Source organism: Microchirus variegatus, assembly GCF_963457635.1.
Source record: "Microchirus variegatus genome assembly, chromosome: 18".
Lineage (NCBI taxonomy): Eukaryota > Metazoa > Chordata > Actinopteri > Pleuronectiformes > Soleidae > Microchirus > Microchirus variegatus.
The window spans coordinates 8,343,422-8,364,104 of NC_139819.1; the positions used below are offsets into that span (position 1 = coordinate 8,343,422).

General features: G+C 38.8%; 1 protein-coding gene across 1 annotated transcript in view; it reads right to left on the reverse strand.

The window, feature by feature from the left end:
* The window catches only part of grid2 (glutamate receptor, ionotropic, delta 2), a gene marked incomplete at both ends in the record, with an annotated part of 423,554 nt that overhangs the window by 18,919 nt on the left and 383,952 nt on the right, over positions 1–20,683 (reverse strand). The window contains one exon of the mRNA XM_083904505.1: positions 16,033–16,199. Within this exon, the coding sequence (XP_083760631.1) occupies positions 16,033–16,199 (167 nt within the window). The remainder of the gene's footprint in view (positions 1–16,032; positions 16,200–20,683) is intronic.

Sequence of the window (20,683 nt, forward strand, 5' to 3'; positions counted from 1 at the left end):
AGGTTTGTGTAGGACTCTGTGCTGGACTGTGGAGCCAAGAATAGAACTTTTCGCGGATTTCCGGTTTTCGGATACTCGATTGCCCTCGCCAGCACTCTTGCGTGTTTTACGGACAAAGCGGAGCTCCGTGAGACAACAATTCCAGGAATTTAGTGTGTTTCATCTCCTCTACTTAGACTGAGGAGGACCACAAAAACATGAGTGAGTCATCTTTTTTCACACTTTGCCGACTGATTGGGCCTCCTGAGTCCCAAATATAAGCATTTAAATGATAAAAAATTTGATTTTGTATAATATGTCCCCTTTAAAGTGTTGAGTATTCTTAAGGTATGAGCAGAGGTAGAATACTGTATGTCTGCAGCTACACTTCAACATGGAAGTTCTTCCAGGATGTGACCAAATCCATGTGATGCGTTGTTCAAAAAGGGCTTTAATTACTCGTTCTCTAGCAGGGGTGTCAAACATATGGCCCAAGGGCCATAAGCGGCACACCACAGGGCCCAATCCTGCCTGCAGGATGGAAATTCTGGAACTGAAATACTATATTTTTTTGTGCCTTTGTCCATCCACCATGATCTGTGAGTTGTAATGCACATGTGTAAATGGTAAAACTTGCTGAAATTACACCAGAAATATTTATATACACAAGAATATATAAGAGTTCTTAATTAATATACTATTAATTTACTGGTTCGGCCCACTTAAGACCAAATGTGTGCCGTACATGGCCCCTGATCTAAAGTAATCATTGGTGTATTTTGGGCACAGCATGCAAAGAGCTAATTAGTGTGCCTTCACATTCACTTAATAAATAATGTAAATAACACTACTGGCTTCACACTTCAGATTTCTGTTGGTCAGAAGTGCAGCAGCATTCTCATAGCAACGTGCCTGACACTTCGCTTTAACCTGACGACCGCATTGATCTGAAACTACAGTTGTGCTTGGGCCTCGGTCTTTTGTACTGATATTATTTTCTCTTGTTACTATACGTCTGTAGCAATCACACTTTTCAGCTGAATACAGTGAAAAATAGGGCGCGACAGCAAGGTGAGAGGTGGAGCGAGCGGGTAAAGATGTCGAGCGAGGGTAGAGATGGAAGTGGACCAGGCGATGTCGGCAGCCTCTGCGTTTGTTCTCTGTGTCGGCTTCCAAAGAAAGCATTAAACACTATTATTATTCCGCAATAAATACATTTTCATTCACCGGTCTCCTTTGAATGACATTATTTTAGTGACCCGATGCCCACTGACCCACTACAGTTTCACAAGGAATGGACAGTATTTTTTTTTATTCCTCTGTGTTTCCCATAAACTGACTTGTACTGCATGTGGCCTATGCCAACACTGACTGCCACATATTGATTTTCCTTTTTTTTTTTTAAAGGAGTAAAAATCTTATTTCATTGTACACCGACAGCACATTGATTCCCTCAGCTCTTCCTTGCTCTGCTCTCTCCCTCTCCCTCTCTCTCACACACACACACACACACACACACACACACACACACACACACACACACACACACACACACACACACACACACACACACACACACACACACACACACACACACACACACACACACACACACACACACACAAAAATTTGAAAGAAAAATTGACGGAAATTTTTGGTCAAAAATTTGAAGAAAAAAATTGGACCCAAAATGTTTGGTCCAAAATTTGACAAAAAATTGATGCAACATTTTTGGTCCAAAATTAAGAAAAAAAAAATTGGACCCAAAATGTTTGGTCAAAAATTTGAAAAAAAATTGGACCCAAAATTTTTGGTCTAAAATTTGAAAAAAAAATGTATGCAAAATTTTTGGTCCAAAATGTGAAAAAAAAATTGGACCCAAAATGTTTGATCAAAAATATGAAAAAAAAATTGACGCAAAATTTTTGGTCCAAAATTTGAAAAAAAAAATTGGACCCAAAATTTTTGGTCTAAAATTTGAAAAAAAAATGTATGCAAAATTTTTGGTCCAAAATTTGAAGAAAAAAATTTGACCCAAAATGTTTGATCAAAAATATGAAGAAAAAAATTGACGCAACATTCTTGGTCCAAAATCTGAAAAAAATTTGGAAAAAATTTGACGCAAAATGTTTGGTCCAAAATTTGACAAAAAAAAGTCATACTATATACTATGTCGTCCAAAATTTGAATTATTATTATTTTTTTACAAATTGAGTATAGCATGTTATAGCAACCTAAGGAAGTGATTTCAATGAAAACAAAGTGAGGACCGGCCAAAATGTCCTCACTCCATAAAAATGTCCTCACTTTGTTGGTTAAAAACCCTCACTGGTCCTCAGTATGGCGCAAGTACAAGAACACACACACACACACACACACACACACACACACACACACACACACACACACACACACACACACACACACACACACACAATGAACCATCTATAGATTAGACTGGCTAAAAAAAAAAAAAAAAGATAATTTGGTCTTTTCGAAAAGAAACGATGAAAGTGCTTATTTGCATACTGAGCAGGGAAGTGATCCGCGAACACCTGGTCACAGCGTATGCATTCTAATGCACGGCGTGAGTGGCTGTACTTATAGGTGTCCACTTGTGATCACATCTCTCAGGATTGGATGTTAATGCCAGGTCTGAACATGGCCAAAGAGATTAGAGAGGCCCCATTTAAGCAAACAACCCACTGAAGTGTCCTTAGATTTCAAACCACTACAAGCAAAAGCACTGCTCAACCTAATTTTAATCTGCCAGTAAGGATAAGGGAGAACCAGTGAATCACCAGGTTATTATCTCTTCATCATGTTGTGTTTTCCTCTTTGTGACCTGCCTCAAAGAATGAGCCAAAGCTGCCGCGTTGTGATTAAATACAAAACGAAACTAAACACACACACACACACACACACACACACACACACACACACACACACACACACACACACACACACACACACACACACACACACACACACACACACACACACACACACACACACACACACACACACACACACACACGTTGGCGCAGCATTCACAGTGAGGACCCTCATAGACCAGTGTCTAACCCAGGGGTCTGCTGCAACCTTTATTTTCTTATACTTTATTAACCCCCTTATGGAAATTCTGCATTGAATTCTGCACCTTTTAGATGGAAAATAGCCATTTTTGCTCCCTTTCCACACAAATACATTTAATCTAGCGCCATAAATCCTATTTCACCCCTAAAATAAAGATAATCACATATAAAATATTGTTATATAGATATACTATTTATATAAAGGAATGATAGTTTGTTGCATTTACAAAATTTAAGAACTACGAAAAGAAAACTGTTGACATATCATTGCTGTTTATACCCAACCTCTTATAAAGTGGAGAAAAAAATAAAGGTGACAGAAGAACTACACACTGACCTGGAATGCAGCCACTTACTTTTCTCATCCAAGTCACTTTATCACTTTTTCAAGGCATTGAGTGACTCTTGGTGAGGAACAGAGACACGGCATCATCGACCCAGTGACCGAACGGCACCTGCTCCTGATTATTAGTAACAACTGATAGGAGACTGATTCCCACTGACCCACAGCCACACATCAATAACACACTGACGCCTGAAGCACAGTCTCCTCCTCACTCTAACACACACTGCTGTCGTCCGTTGTTTCAGACAAAAGGAAGATTCCAGCACTGGTGGCGAAAGAGGAAATCTTTCCAATTCATAATTTTGTTGAACACTATCAGACAACCTGGTGATTTCAATCATTTAAAACATGTTGCTTTTCTCAGTACACAATTATGGCTATTATCAGCGAAGATAAAATGAGATATTCCTTTATTAGTCCCACAGTGAGGCTATTATTACAGCTGCAAATGGGTTTTTCCAAAAAAAACCCCAAACAAACAGAAGCATTAGCAAAAAAACAATAAAAAAGCTAAACGAGTATCATAAACATGAGGAAATGTAAAAGGATATTCGTCCCGCATCTTATCTTAAAGAGAGGATAACAAACAAATTCTAAATGACATATCAGCCTCATGTCACTGGACAATTATAATAAATCGCGAGTCTAAAACCCAGTTCTTTTGCGCGACAAGTGCAAATTACAACGTCTGAGCTGAGTGAACTTTCCAACTCACCCCATTTCCCTCTGACAAACACACAATCTTGTAATTGTTGTAACCCCCCTCCCGATTTTAAAGCCCCGACATTCTCTTTCATCACTGGACAAATTATGGCACAGTCAAGAGACACAGAAAACTCCTGTGCTCCATGTAGCATGGTGATGTCAAGCGAAAAAAGTCAAACGCATGTCACGCATAAACAGTCCGAGTCTGTACTGTATGCACCAACGCTAAATGCAAAGCCGTCACACGAAAAAAACAACCAGGACCGGTGTCCCAACATAAAGCACCAGTGTTCATCACGGAGCCACCGTGTTGTCCTCTCAGTAAACAGCATCTCTTTAGACCCAAGACGCTGGATAATCAAGCTGATATTCCCATGGGTTTTGGCTCTGACAAGTTTGCAAAGCTCGATTATTCCAATTAGCACTTTCGGGGTCCAATGTCACACACTTTGTTGACGAAAGTTTTCAATTAGACATCATTAAGCCACAGCGGGTGGGTGAAGTGGGGACAGATTATTAAGACGAACTACAACAACAAACAAACAACAACAACACAAAGACGTCATGAAATCATTAGCCATCATTAAGTCATCGAGAGTTAAAGAGAAAATCCACCCCATCCCAATACCTCATCATGGGTAAGATGAAATTACCCATGATGCTTTGTGAATTCAGCGAGCCGGCTGATTTTTTTCAACAAAGATGGCGGCCACACATCTGCAGAGGAATGATTTCATTGTAAGTATATTTTCGCAAATAAGCACGTTGCAATGTCAAAATGTGTTAAATGTGATATACATCCAAAGGAGCATTGAGCTTTGAACAGTAATGTCAGAAAATAACTGACGATTTATGAAAGCAGCTAGCTAACTAGCTAGCTAGCGGCTATTCGCCGAGTGCTTCGAGAGTGTAGTGGCACGCTCCACCGGTAGAATTGTCAACATGTGACGCGAGTTAGCGCGTTCCGTTACGTTCACTACGCTAATTTGCATATTGTGGTGTCCCAGAATTAAATTTTCGGAATTTAAGGTTGAGGGCACTCCAAATCAAGTGGAAATTTTAAGGGGGAGAAATGGGACGGGGCCTAAATGTGTGGGCTTCGATTTTGATGGATTCTAAGCCAGTAGAAGACTTGACAGTTTAAGGACGAGAGCTTAGGAAAACATCACATACAGAAGGAGCCGAGGAGATTCGATTGACGTTTGACATAAAACCAATTGATTGGCACGTGGAACATTGTCACTGTTGTAGAATCACATGAACTCTTTTGTAGATAGAGGGTTTCAGGTTAACAAAAACTATTCTAATTTTAACCCTCTGACACCGAGCGTATAAAAACGCCAACATGCGGTTATTACGGTCGTTTCACTCGCGCTGTGGCAGGAAGACGGCAAATCAGCGTCTTTGTCACCAGAGAGGAGAGAGTTGGAAAAAAGCCTGTACATAGTTTTTGTCTTAATGTCATTATTGCCCAGTCTATGTCTTGTATTGAGACAATGTGTTCATGTGGTGTTCATGTACAACTACAGTGTTTTTCTTCATTTTAAATTGTTAGTACACTATTTTAACAGCACTAAATTGTAAATAACTACCAGATATTGAAAGTTATTCTGGGGAAAAAAAAACCATGTTCTGGCCCTTTTATGGACATTTTGAGCCTTAGGTGTTGCACTGATTCACTAAAAATGTTGCGAGAAACCTCCTTGTGATGAAAAGTCAACTTTGCTGAGGTGATTCGTGTTTATATTAGAATTCTTCATTCAAATGTGACACACTCGTACACACACATATGCACATTTATGGGAATTATTGGAGCTTTGGGATGGGAGATGATTTTCAGGACTTAAGAACCACATGGTTATTGAAGGAAAGTAAAATGGGGACTATAACCGTAAAATAAGAAATACATTTTAACCTTTAGTGCAAACCCCATTTTATATCCGAGTGTTTCTTCTCCCACTCTGCCATGCGTTCTTTTTTTTCTCCCATGGGATCAGAGAAAAAAATGTGAACTTGAAGTTATACGGTGAAATAGAAAAGGTCAAAACAATAAATAAATCGAAACAGAGAAAGAAATAGAAAGAGACAGAAAATATAAACCTGAAAGAAAAAAAAATAATAGCAATGCTCAACTCAATATGTCCCTGGCTCCACAGGGCCCCCGGAAGGGAAATAAAAATAACTGAAGTTAAGTCAGTTTTGCTAGTGGTAGATTTTTTATTTATTTATTTCTCAGCTCCAAGATAACTTAGAGGTAACTTTTTTACATGTGTTGCATAAATTGTTTTATGTTTAGAAAAGTGAGGGAAAAATCCGTACAATGGAAAAGTTGGAACCACATGACAAAACCCGACTAATTGTCCATTGACAAATAAATGAATTAACCCTTTAACACAGAGCACACTTTGCATTACCGTAGTTACGCAACGTTTTGTGCTATCGGAAAAATTCTGACGGTTTCTGAAAGCTGAGCAGTTGCACGTCAAAGAGCAACGCGGTTATGGTTATTACGGTAATTTCACTGGTGCTGTTTCAAGAAGCCAGACAATCAGTGTATTTGTCCGCAGAGAGGAGAGAGTGGGAGAACACCTGTGCATTTGCACATTGAGAGACTGAGACTGAGAGTTTTATACTGATCAAATTTCAAATTTAAAGGCACCATATGTAAGAATGTGGCCAAAAACGGTTACTACACTCAAATTCAAAAATACCGAGCTCTTTTAGATTTCGTTTTCTCCGCCATTGTAGCTCAGACGTAACTGGCAACCCGTGGTTGCTCGGCAGCTGAGACTCTACTGACTGCAATGATTGGTAGGTGGCGGTAGGTGGCGCCACATGGCAAAACATGATTTCAAAACATAAAAATGATTTGTTGTCTGCAAAAAATTGTTTTTATGTGAATATTTTGGCTGAGTTCAGTTTGTTATATGAACATTATTCCTGAGTCTCTGTGACATATTAGGAGGATTTTACGGCCAGTTGCTTTTTGCAAAAGCTGTTTTTTTTTTACCAACAATGGTAAATAATTGCCTGACATTGAAAGTTATTCTGAAAAAAATGTCGAAAAGCACTTACTCACAGAGGACATTTTCCATGTATGGTTACAACAAACACAAAGCAAACTTCCTTTAAAAGGGTTGAACTGATTATATTGAAAGGTTCTCGTGTAATGATAATGTATATTGGCCGATTACAGGCCCAATATGAGAAACTTGTTAAAAAAAAGCCCTATTTTATCTGAACCACTTTACAGTTCTGGCAGCTGTGACAGAGAGCTCACAGAACCAAAAATCGGCTATTTCATTCCCAGCTTGTGCGCCTCTGTTTACAAGCCTTCTGCGGCGACTAAAACGTATGATTTACAAAGACATTTTAAAAAGCCACTTATATGTGTCCTTCAGTGGGCGCAGTTTAGTTTATCTCCCTCGTACACATTTCCAAGGAATAACTCCAGCGCAACACAACTCACTGGCTTTCACTTTCAAGGTTCACGATCATCAAACTTTCTCAAGTCACATTAATCAACAGCTTTTTTTTTTTTTTTTTCTTGTAACTATCGCTGGGATTTGTTTTTATTGTCGTGAGAGCTGCTGATGTGGAAGCTTACCAAGATAGTGACTGAATCAAAAACAAACACTTTCACGAGCCGCGCATATACTGTATGATATATACGTCGCTCGGAGCGCTTTAATGCCACTTAAGCTGCATCAAACCCTGTGTGACTTCACAGATCTATGGGCAACAAGATGATCATATTAAATATGACGTGAAGGATCTTTACATAAAATTCCTTAAACATGTGTCCCTCAGCTGCACTGTACAATAGGTACACTTATATAACTTACTATATTACCTATGCTTCATACGCAGATAATGCTTACATCAGAATAGATGAAATCCGTCCTCTCTACTTTCAGATACAGGTGTATTCATTTACTACAGTGATAATATTGCTAAATGCGTTATGGTATATGCAACTCGTTGACTTCCTGCTTATCCACAGGCTAGTTCATTTGTATGCAGCCTAGCGGTTTCGCATATTGATGCACGCAGCTGACCTTAAACGCCTGCGTGCCTGATTCTAAGGGTGCACGGCGTCGTCTGCAGTGCACTGCAAATATAAACAAGACTGTACAGTGGCATGAAGGGAGGAAGGAAGGATGAGAAGTGCACACGTTGAATGCTGCGTTTAAGACTTGCAAGAACAAATGCACAGGGAGACGCATTATCTGGGTTCAACAGGACATGACTGATTCTTGCATTAGTCACATCAAACCCTAATAACTTTATCACAACTTCAAAAGAAGCCGAAGAAGAAGACAAACGGATGGTCATATTTTTGTCTCCTCGAAGCTAAACCTAAAATTGCACTGTCATGGAAATCAGCTCATAGACCGAGCAAGCAAAGTTGAGTTGAGGGATTACTGCACTGCCTTGCTCTGTAGTTAAGGGGAAATATAAAGATTGGGGATCTCGTTTGTGGAATTTCAGGAGGGAAATGATTTTACTTTAGCCGTAAAAGCTGTCCGTTTTTATTCAATTAGTTTAATTAACCCTTGAACACCAAGCGCATCGCCGCAGACGCGTTTGCAAAACCACACTTTGCATCAGTTTCCATTTCTTGGCCTGTTTTTGGACATTGAGACATAAACTCAAACAAATGCTATTTTAAATATACTTTATATCGTTTAAATTTTTAAATGTTAAAGTTTATGTACAACTACAGTGTTTTTCGAAATACACCTTTGTGTGTTTCTTCATTTTAAATTGTTTATACACCATTTTAACACGCAGTCATTTGTAAATAATTGCGAGATATTGAAAGTTATTCTGGAAAAATGGGCATTCAGGTCCTTTTATGGTTAAAATAAGTGAAAAATAGACATATTGATATGTTTTTAATATATATATATATATATATATAAATATATAAATATAAATAATTATTATTTTCATTTAAATCAATGTCTTGTTAAACGCTGCATCCTATATTTAATACATAAGCAACAATCAACCAAAACCAAACCATGATACAATGTTATTACTTATTATTATTTCCTTAATATGTGATAAATAGGGCCGTCAAAGTTAACACATTAATGGTTAATTAATACAGCCAACATTAACGGCGTTAAAATGATTTAACTTCTGGTGTCACACACACACAGTCACACTCAGTCAGACAGAAGAGACTGAGAGATAGTAGCTGAAGATAGAGAGGGATTGTTGAAAACTCGCCGCTGCAAATTAAACCCATGTTCTCCAGAGGTGTGATGCATCCATGACTGCGGTAATCAACTGCCACTGCTGTGAAAACACCACCTCGAGTGTTCCAGACAGCATCCGCTGGAATAAGTCTCTCCACAGACACTACGGTGTTGTGTCTTGGCTTAGGTTTAGAAGTCGACAGATGAAAATTCAGCCGGATGAATAAATGCATATTTGCAGCTGAATTTAACACAGAGCGAGGACCACACTCGGATCTGTATTCGTGTTATTGTAGAGCTGGAGTTGATGAATCGATGACTAAATTAATCAACAACTATTGAGATTTTGCAGCTTCTTCAATGTGAATATTTTCTGGTTTCTTTACTCAGTAAAGAAAAAAAGGAAATTAAACGAATAATTTTAGTTTGTAGACGAACATGACATTTGCAAACGTCCTTTTTGATAAGCTTCTTCCTTTCATTTGTTGCATCCCTGCACAAAACCTCAAGTCAAGAGTTGTCTTCTGCACACAAAACCTATTTGATAATACAAAAACATACTTATGGAAGCCTGTTTCCACCATTTGGGGGAAAAACCTGGCAGATACTAAGTCATAATTATGAGATAAAGAGTCGAAATTGAGATTTAAAGTCGAAATTACGAGATACAAAGCCGAAAATATGAGATAAAAAGTCGAAATTATGAGATAAAAGTAAAAACTATGAGATAAAAAGTCGAAATGATGAGATAGTTAAAATTATGAGATAATTATGAGATACTATCTCATAATTAGTATTATGAGTATTATAGTATTATGAGATACTATCTCATAATTATGAGATAGAAAGTCTCAAATTTAAGACTTCATTTCTCATAATTATGACTTGAGAGATAGTGTCTCATAATTTAGACTTTTGATGTCATAATTATGACTGTTTCTCATAATTTAGATTTTTTTATCTCATAATTTTGAGAAAGTATCTCATAATTTTAACTTTATCTCATAATTTCCACTTTTTATCTCATAATTTTGACTCTGTTTCTCATAATTTCCAATTTTTATCTCATAATTTTGACTTTTTATCCCCAAGTGGCGGAAACGGTCTTCCATAGATACTTCATATATCTCGACATAAAAAAAAAGTTGAAAAGTAATCATGTTCAATATTCACAATACAGCGTCTGGCCTCCACAGCTTATCTTCTCAGACTGCAGCAAGATGTCCGTATGCCATGGGATTAAATCTTCAGCTTAATACTTTCACATCAATGCCCGCGGACACACACACACAGAGAGAGAGAAAAAAATAACACAAGTCTGTGAGAACGGGCTTCTTTTTTTTTTTTCACCACCTTGCCCCTTCAGCACTTCAAAACAACTTGTCAGCATCTGTCAGTTATTATTAGCGGACAAATCCTTTACACCACTGTGTGTGTGTTGTTTTTTTTTGTTTGTTTTTTTGACTCAGGCCGTCTCTATCAATCACAGAACAGCAGCAAACATGTACACGGTCATTTGTTTTATCGTGCCAAACAAATATAACCCCGCTTCCACAATCAGACAGTGGTGCTGCACGTCCTCACAAAACAAAGGAGTAAATCTGAGGGTATTTTACTCTGCTTCTATTCAGTGCCGCCACAAATTAAATCCTTCTTATATACCTCTTATACTGCATGACTCTCTTATCTTAAGTGTATACTTCATCACTGACGCCAAGAACCTGCATATAAGTGGGTATCTTTTTTTTTTTTTTTTTTTAAATGGCATTTGCATATATTTGTGTGATTTAGAAATATTTCACTGACTTGACTTAAAATAAGTTTATAGGCTTAATAGGTTACATATTCAGGCTTTACAAAATGTGTTTTTTTCATCTGTTTCTTATGAGTCAAAGTTAGGATAAATTGTGAGTACTTTGTGTTTATATAGAGTAGTTTGTGCCTGTGTATACGTTTTAACAGTAATGGAACAAAAGCAGCTTAAATTCTCTTGTTATAAAGGTTAAAGATAGGGGTGGGTATCTTTAGGTGCCGCACGATTGGATTATGATTCAGGGGCCACAATTCAATTACTAATTGATGCATCTTGATGCACTTTCAATCAGTCTTTTCAAAATTTGTCTCACTGTGTGATCACTCACCACTTACCCACTGCTAGAGTTTCATTAATTTCCATTATCATTTATTAAACCAAATGAAATGTGTAAACTAGAAAGTTACAACTGCATTGTAAAGAAGCAACGTCTTGAATCGCGATTCACATATTTTAAGACAAAAAGTAAACTAAATCACCCCATCGCCATGTCAGTGAAACAGTGTGTGCTCCCCATGAAGTGTTCGGGTGACGCTGCACTTCGTTCCAGGAGTTCCACCCTTTTTGTAACTATATTAACATTTAAAGGCCCACGTCAAAAAAAGTAAAAAGAAACTTAAGGGACAGGAAATTACATCAGCCACAGAGGCTACTGGGAGCTAACAGCAGTTAGCATTTGGAAAAGTGATCATTTGCAGGCTCGAGCAGGCACATTGCTGTCATATATAACATGTATCCACTGGACAGATAAATCCTCTGAGGCTGAAAGTTTGTGTAGAACTCTGTGCTGCACTGTGGAGCCAAGAATAGAACTTTTCACAGACTTCGCAGACTTCCAGTTTTCGGACACTGTTGCCCTCATCAGCACTCTTGCATGTTTTACAGACAAAGCAGAGCTCCGCGAGACAACAACTCCAGGAATTTAGTGCATTGTGACGTACCAATGAGCGCGGTAGTCAACATTGCGTGTTTTATCTCCTGTACTTAGACTGAGGAGGACCACAAAAACATGAGTGTGTCATCTTTTTTCACACTTTGCCGACTGATAGGACCTCCAGAGTCCCGAATATAAGAATTTAAATAAATGATTAAAAAGTTAATTTAGCATAAAATGTCCCCTTTAAATAATCTTATTTTAATTTAGAAACGCCCACGTCGGAATCGCGACGCATCTAAGAACCTACGTTTTTCCCCACCCCTAGTTAAAGTTAAAGTCAGAACATTAGTGTCCCACATAACCTAGGTTGGGTTCCAGTTTCAACATCAGGTGCAGGATGCTTCATGTCCTGCAAGAACAGCACGATCCTGCAGCCACACAGCAGCTGCTTCTGTGTGTTGCCACTGGAAATAATTATAGTTTATTGCTTCTTCCACTTCTGCTCCAGAAGTTTCACATGAATTCATTTCTCCAGTAGCGCCTCCAGGAATAAGGTAGATAGAAAGCAAATCCATGACAAATGTTATGTAAACCAGAATCAAAAACCTCACAGAGACGATATATAAAACGCGCTGCTCTGAAACAAAGACAAAGCCCGAGGGTGAGTTTATCATTCTTTCTGTCATGGTGTGTTTTATGTCATGTCATGTCAAGGCTCTTATATGGGACGCAGTATCTTTGCAGTGAGACTGTGGTCTCAGACAACCTGAGTCGATGACTGCTTATTTAGTTCCCCCCAGGCTCGAGTTGTTTTTGCCTGTGCTTTTTCCCGGGTTCTCCCTGCAGATTTAAAAATCCCTCTTTAGTGGATACGATTCCTGCAATACAGTGTCGCACTGACAAGGACAAAGGCGAGCTCACGTCATTTCTGGAGACACAGTGGCCTTTGTGATCTGTAGACATCATAACACTCGAGCTCAGTTCCAACCAGATTTCCCCTCAGTGAAAAACGCGCCGTCACAGCATTCTGAACTCATTTCTGCACATATAGACTTGCTGCTGGATATTTACATTAGCAACTTTTCTGGCTTCTGTCAAAAAAAGGAGATGCTTTAAAATCCTGCTCCACCACTGGTCTACGAGAGAGACTTAGCTCTGTTCAGATGCAGTGGTGGTCACTCATGTTACTGACAAAAAAAACCCATCTAATCCTGTAACTTATTAGTGTAAGATTTGTTTTCTTTTGTTCAAATGGAAAATGAAGAAGATAAAAAAAAACAAAATGAAGACGCATCAACAAGTCGTAAGGCCTATCACGATCAACCCGCCAAGCAAAATCAAACATTTCTTTCCATGATGTCGGGCAATTTTCTCTCAGTCCTTCATTTCTCTAATAATTTAATAATGTTAGAATGAAAACTATAAAAATCAAAGCAATTGTAACTCTGGTTGTATTCTCTTCTGATAATTTCCTGTCTGTTCTTGTTAAGAACCACAGCGGCTTAATCTAAGTACAATGTTTGAAACGGACTTCCTGATGAGGAATAATTGAAAACATGACCCGTCAACGAATTGCCTGTTTATTTTAATAACAGCAATGATAGGCAATATTTTTTCGAGCAAACGCTTCACCGGATATGGAGCGATAAAAGAGGCCCGTCGCTCACACACGCAGTCTGCTAATGGCCTTTGGCCGATGCGCATAAAAATGTGTCTTCATCGCTTACCGCGCACAAGCACCGACTATTTAACTTGATATAAAGCGTGACCGCTTAATGAAAGCATTACATATTTTTGTTTACCCTCAACCTCAAGCGATCTTATGCTTGAAAACACTTAACGTGAATTTTTACTGGGATGCAAAACGTCAAATCAAGGTAGCGCCTGCGTTTGCAAGCTCAGCTGTGGATTTGGGTTTGTTGCCTAAGTTAAGAGTTATTGGAGAACTGTTCATAACTTTCTTGTATGTAATTTTTTTTTTTTTCACCTATAAATATGTTTTCACTGAGTTCACCTTGGGAAGCTGGGACATCAAGGCCTGAATTCAAGTCGGTCAACTGCGCCATCATTTTTTATTGAGTTTATCGGCGCCGACCCTGGTATACTTGCACGTCAGGGTCCTGTCACCATCAGATGGCGGTATAAGTCTGGACGCAGGGAATAGGACACATTCCTACCAGAGAAGCAGAGAATGATGCTACAGCTCCCTCGCACACGTCTGGTTCAAGCGGCTCATCAGCCGAAAAGTCCGTTGGGCAGGGGAGTCGGGGGTGTCAGCCAGGTCGAGGGTTGCCAGGTCAAGGCTGTTGTGGATATTCTCTTCTGCCGCTGGTGAAGAATGAAAGAGACTTCTCCCGGCCGACAAGGTTTTATTTTCTTTGCAAAGAAAAGGTCAATCTGCACACGAGTGGTTGAGATGAAGAAAGACCCAGAGCACAGTCAGACTTAAACATTTATACCTGGGGAACATCCCTTTCAGATCTCTTTGTCTGGGAAGGGGTCTGCCCCCCCAGGCCGTGCTTTCACATCTCTTCACGTCGACTGCAGGTATCGGAGTCGACTCCACTGCAGGATGTTGTATTTGGATGCAAGTTGAGTCTAGACATCCTAATTTGAATACACAAAAGAACCTGGTATCTTGTGTTAGGAAAGGGGTGTTGGTCAGCTGTAGCTCTGAGACAAAGAAATTGAATGTACCATTACAAGGCTCGGGTGAATATCTTTGTCTTCTTTTGTCTAAATGTTTTTTCTGCTTGGTGAGCAGGGCTTAATGCTCCACCTACAGATGGGGCAGAAATTCAAGTTCCCGATGTCCACGTGCACCCCCACACACAAGGAAACTTGGGCATGTAGACTAGCAGAGCCGGGAATCCAATTCTCAACCTTCCAGCTGAAAGATGCCTCGCTGTACATCTTAGCTACCTTATCTACATATAATCTCTTGACGTGCTTTACATCACAATATGACATTAAAATAACTAATAATGCAAACAAGCGATGACACGTGCCAACACAGCACATGATGCCAGTTCTGCAGCTGGGAGATTATTCACCAGACATTTCTAAGCTTTGAAGTGGCCGTCGTGTCGACACTGTGGGAGCTTTAAGCAGCTCTCGGTGATAGGACGGAGCACTTCTGCAGCTCCTTCATCCTCACTGCCATCTGATCCTATGCCTCTGCACTTTTTGACATGAAAGGTCAGAAGAAAAACATTTGTTTTAATCTTTGCTCATCTTTAATCTTATCTAATATAGTCAGAACATTATGAGAATAAAGTCAGAACTTTCTTAGAATAAAGTCGTAATTTTCACGCAAAATCTCAAATTATCGACTGCAGCCTGTGTCACGATGACATTTCAAATTATATTTTGGTTTGGGACTTCACAAATGAAGAAACCTTTTGGAAAATCAGACTTTATTTCTCGTCTTGCTTCTTGTAATATTATGAGTTTATCACAACTTTATTCTCAGTTTTACCCTTTTTTTGCCACTTGTCTACCTCTGATTCCATTATGCTGCTGTAACAAGTCAATTCCCCCCCGTGTGGGATCAATATAGTGTAAGATAATCTAATAAGTCACCATAAAAACAGTGAGTGAATGAATAAATGACTGTTTGAATGAAAACATTCAGTTATTGTCTTGATACACAAGACACTTTGAAGCAACAAAAGGCCCATGGTGCGCCACAGCAGCGAGATAAACAGCTTGGATCACTCTCTGTTAACTCTTATTGGTGAGGCTGAGTTATCACATTAGGCAAACATCAAAGTGAGCCAGTGGTTTCCTCGATTATACTTTAATCGACCATTTACATGATTTCTAAAGCACTGCAGAGGGGCAAACCTTTTTTCAGTTTTAGTCGCTAAAATGAGTGTGAAGCAGCCATAGAGGATATTTCTCAACCTAAAAATGACTGAGATAAACAGCGACGGCTCCATCATTGTGCACCTGAAGCATGTTTTACATAACAAACAACAAACAAGGAGGCTGCCGCGTGCGACTCTTACCTCTGAGAGAAAATGTCCCTGTAGGGGCTGCCATGTTGCATGGCGATGCCATATCCGCGGTCTGGCGCGCTGCTGCTGACCGCGTAGAAGGAGCAGTCCTCGTCGTTGTTAGCGACGTATTCGAGCACGGCAGCGTCCCAGACGAAGCCGAAGCGGCCAAACTTCACCTGAAAGAAACACACAAAGGAAAAAGGACATTTAGGTATAAACAATATTAAGAAATATGTGGTTTTTTTTAATGAGATTATGTTCTCTGTGTGTCAGGAAGTGTCTCCTGCATTTCCTCTTCCCGTTCTGTTGTGATACACCAGGGAAGTGTATAATTGATCAGTATTTCCACTCTTTATTCATTTATTCGAGTGCCATACTCGAATCGCGATTCTAATCATCCACGATTCTGAATCGATTCACAAACTTCAAAAATAGATTTTTTTTTATTTCTATTTTGAGAAACACCACACAAAACACCAGTTTGTGTTATTTGTGTACTTCTGGGAGAAAAAGGCAGCTAGCCTAAGCTTTATTCATGCAAGTTCTTTTTTTGTACAGTGAGTAGGTTTTTATTTGTTTTGAATGAAGTTTGCCTTTGTGTGATCACATTATCACATTATCTTATACAAACTGCATTGTTTTGATGCCATAATTTGCCTTAACACACTATGCATTGTATCAATTTTTGAATCGAGAATCTATTTTGAATCGAATTGTGAGCCACCCAAAGATTCACATCCCTAATTATTTGCCTGTTTTTTTGTATATTTTTGCGATTGTCAGGGATTTTTTTTGTAGTTTTTGGTTTATTTTTGTGTAACAATTAGTGTAACTTGTACAGGAAGCAGGGATACAAAAAAAAAATCAAAGTCAAAGTCAGCACAGCACACACTGGTTCCAATAGTAATTCAAAATGGTAAAGTAAACTTCACTGAAATGTCTCATGAGAAGATTTATAAAGCTACTGATGTGAAGTTGGTTCCATTCACATCAGTATACATTACACAACCACAGTCGAGATTAAACTCTACTGTCTCAATTTGTCTTTCCCTCTTGATGCACGAGCCTAAACGGCTTGTTGCCGTTATCGTTATTGGATCCCGTGCAGGTCCTGCGAGTGTTGGACACGTTTTAAATGTTTAATGTGTTGAACGTGACTGTTCAAAAAAAGAAGTGCAGACTTGTAGCATGGAGTTAACAAGAAAGTGAAGGTCAGTGCAACTTTAAGTGACAATCACAGTTAGTTTCATTAAAGTGTAAGGGCATGATGTTAACAATGGCTTTGTGGTGTCATTTAAAAAGAAAAAATGAAAAGTGGAAATAAACAGCCTGTATGTGATATTCACATCCTGACACCTCTGCTGACAATTCACTCACAGTCGCCTCAGGATATGAACACACACACACTTTCTTCTCACACATTAGTTTGCACTTGGTGTACCATTAACTTTAATAGAGTTTTATTTTGAGGTCTGTGCGTGCGTGCGTGTGTGTGTGTGTGCGCATATCTGTTCGTGTGCGAGTGCAATAATTCACTGCAGGGCATCAGAATGGCACATTCTGCTCTTTACAAAGTTTAAAAAGAGTGGAAGGGGTGTTTTATTACTTTGAGGAATAATTTTATGGCTTTTCATTATTGCTTTTCAATTGAACAGAACAGAATATTGGCTTTGTGGTCAGGGAATTAAAAGGAAAAATCACTCTCAACTTACAACTGAACAATAAAGATATACCTCCTTTTTTCCACTACATTTAGGAGGGAAAATACCTGAAAGGAATGATCAGTGATGCATAACATGTATGCAGTGACCTCTAAAGCTGTGTGAATCTCATAGACATCGTCATAATCCATTAACCGCGTTTATCAGTTTTGCCCATTGCAATAATTCATACCACGGGTCATACGTTCTGCATCCATGTGTCAGCAAAGGTCTGCTATATCTGCTCATTTCGAAGAAGATGGCAAGTGGAATATGACAAATACTAAACTGATGTAGAAAGAGCTGAAACAATTACTTGATTCATCTATTATTTAAGAAGCTTTTTTTAATGATTAAAACAAGATTTTTCTGATCATTCCAGCTTCTTAAATGTGATTATTTTCTTCATTTCTTTGCACTATATAATAAAGAAATCATAAAAAAACTGAATCATTTTGGATTGTGGACAAAACATCATTATTCCAGGTTTGACAAACACTTTATCAACATTCTTTTAACGTTTTCTGACATTTTATGGACCAAACAATTACTCGATTAATCATGAAAATAATCGTTTGTTGCAGCTCTACTTCTCTTACTATGAACGAAACTGCATGGATTAACATAAAAAAGCAGCACTATGTATAAAAATAAATACACATTTCACAGTAAAATAGAAGGAAAAAGGTTGAATTCTTAAGTCTTTAATATTGTGGACTGGAGTGCGTTATTCTCGCAGTCTCGCAATAGTTAATAGATATTTTCCTTTTCAAAGGAAAATCACGGAAATGTTTTACAAATGGGTTTTGAATCTTGATTCAAACATGCCATCATTTAATCAACAAAAACATCTTCAAGTGCAGGGTTTTTCTCTCTGGGCCGGCTTTTTGATTCCATTGAAACAAACTAATTTTAGCAACAGCAACATAGCATAGAATCACATAAAAGGAATTATACCCCCCACAATAATAATAATAATAAAAAAAAGGATGCTGGAGCCTGTGATGATAAGTTGCTGGTGCCTGCAGCAGCAGCTGTGTTTCATAAACAGCGACAATGTACCAGTGAATAGGGAGGAATTGATGTGATGTACCACTTAAGTACTCTAAATGCAGAGCATCTGTTTATTAACTGGATGAAGTTCACTTGTTTACAGAATACAAAATCATGATCAGACGGGGAAATGTGTTGAAGGCCGGCTCTCTAATTTACTTGTAATCGTTTAAGCAGCTCATGAAACGGTTTGGAACTTTCTGCTCGTAACTGTGTGGGCCAGAGATTTTAGTGAAAATATGGATTATTAGTATTTTGTTTTCGTCTTGGTTTTTCTGTCACAAACCATCTAATTGGCCAGATTGGACAATCATGGGCGCACATTATCTGTAGTGTGAAGGATTAACAGACATTGAGTCTCACCGATTTCAAATCCTAAGTATTACTACTGAACAGTGACTGGGGCATTAGCAGAACCTCACAATAACGAATAATGAGAGCGAGTTGATGTTGCCAAGTTGATTCCATCTTCTCAGCCCTGACTTTGTCCACAGTTTCTTCGCGTTTCCGAGCGCAAAACAGTTATTCACCAGCCACCATGTCTGTTTATATTCTGAAGTCACACACAAGTTTCTGTGAGATCCCAAATCCCTGGAATCCCATCCCTGAAATCTTTGGATTAGACGCCAAGTGTGTGGTCCTGGATGGTCTGGTCTGTGCTTTCTCAGGATTAAAACATTGAAAATCGGTGACAAAGTTTGTTACGTCCGCGGTCTCCAGATTTCAGTCGGAGAAATCTCTGTTACCTCAAGCTATGTTCACAGTGCCCTCTACTGGATGTTATCCAACTAGTCAATGAATTGTTTACTTAACAAATGACTTGCCAAGCATCAGAACAGTTGTTAGATGCCACCCCAACGCCTATGACCAAAATGCTTCAAGTTTCAGTCTGTCCCTATCAGAAATGTAATGCCACTGGCAAATGAGTGCTGAAGTGAAGTGGGATTTCAGTGGATTATCTTGGCAAGACCTCTATGCGACTCACAAACCACATTTGCACGATAGAGTAACTTGGCAAAGGGCCATACTCCAGGTGAAGTGCTAATTAAGTTAATCTATTTACGCTTACAAATACAGTAATATTCATGTTCAGCCGTGGTGTCCTGTGTTCATATGCAGGTAAAGCACTCTTGATAGAATGTTGTAGTTCTTTTTTCGTGGCATGGACCCAAAACCAGAAGTTACATACAGTAGTGCCAAAGCAGGCGATGCAGAAATGCGCAGGCTTTGACGGGGTTGACATTCACCCTGTTGTACGTTCAAGTAGCCATTGTTTTCTGTGTTGAAGGTGGTTTGAATCATGAGAAGGACAAACTGACAGGTCCAGGTCCATACACTATAATAATGCTGTATACACATTTTCGACTGCAATATGGTTTAGCCAGTTCTTCAGTACAAGGTTGACACTAACAACCATTAATGCCGACTCATATTATGAACACATACATAGACAACATCTCTTTTTTTTCCCATCACAAACACCCTTTCATTTTCAACTTCCTTTTTCAGTGAGAAGACGAAATTAAACGAAATTGTGTTGCTGTTTTATTGCTTCTGTGTGTCTTGTTATTCAGTTGTAAACGTTTTTTTTTTTTTTGTGAACGTGGAGGAGCTCAGTTAATGGAGCCACAACAACACAGGACCACAAGCCTGAGTTATTTTTGGAGCCGTTTGTGTTTTTTTGTTGTTTTTTTCAGTCACCATTCAAACAAGAGCTAAGCTCAAACTAATTGTTCCTACATCCTCGCATAATGTGCGTTTTGCTGGTTGCTTAAATATCCTAGCAAACACTAGCTATGTTGTGATCAACACCGTCTCCTAAAAATGACAGTTACCATACAACTAAAATGTATTTTCTAGGTTTTGCAAGGTATGTATTTTTTTTCAAAAGAAAATCTGTGTTTTTC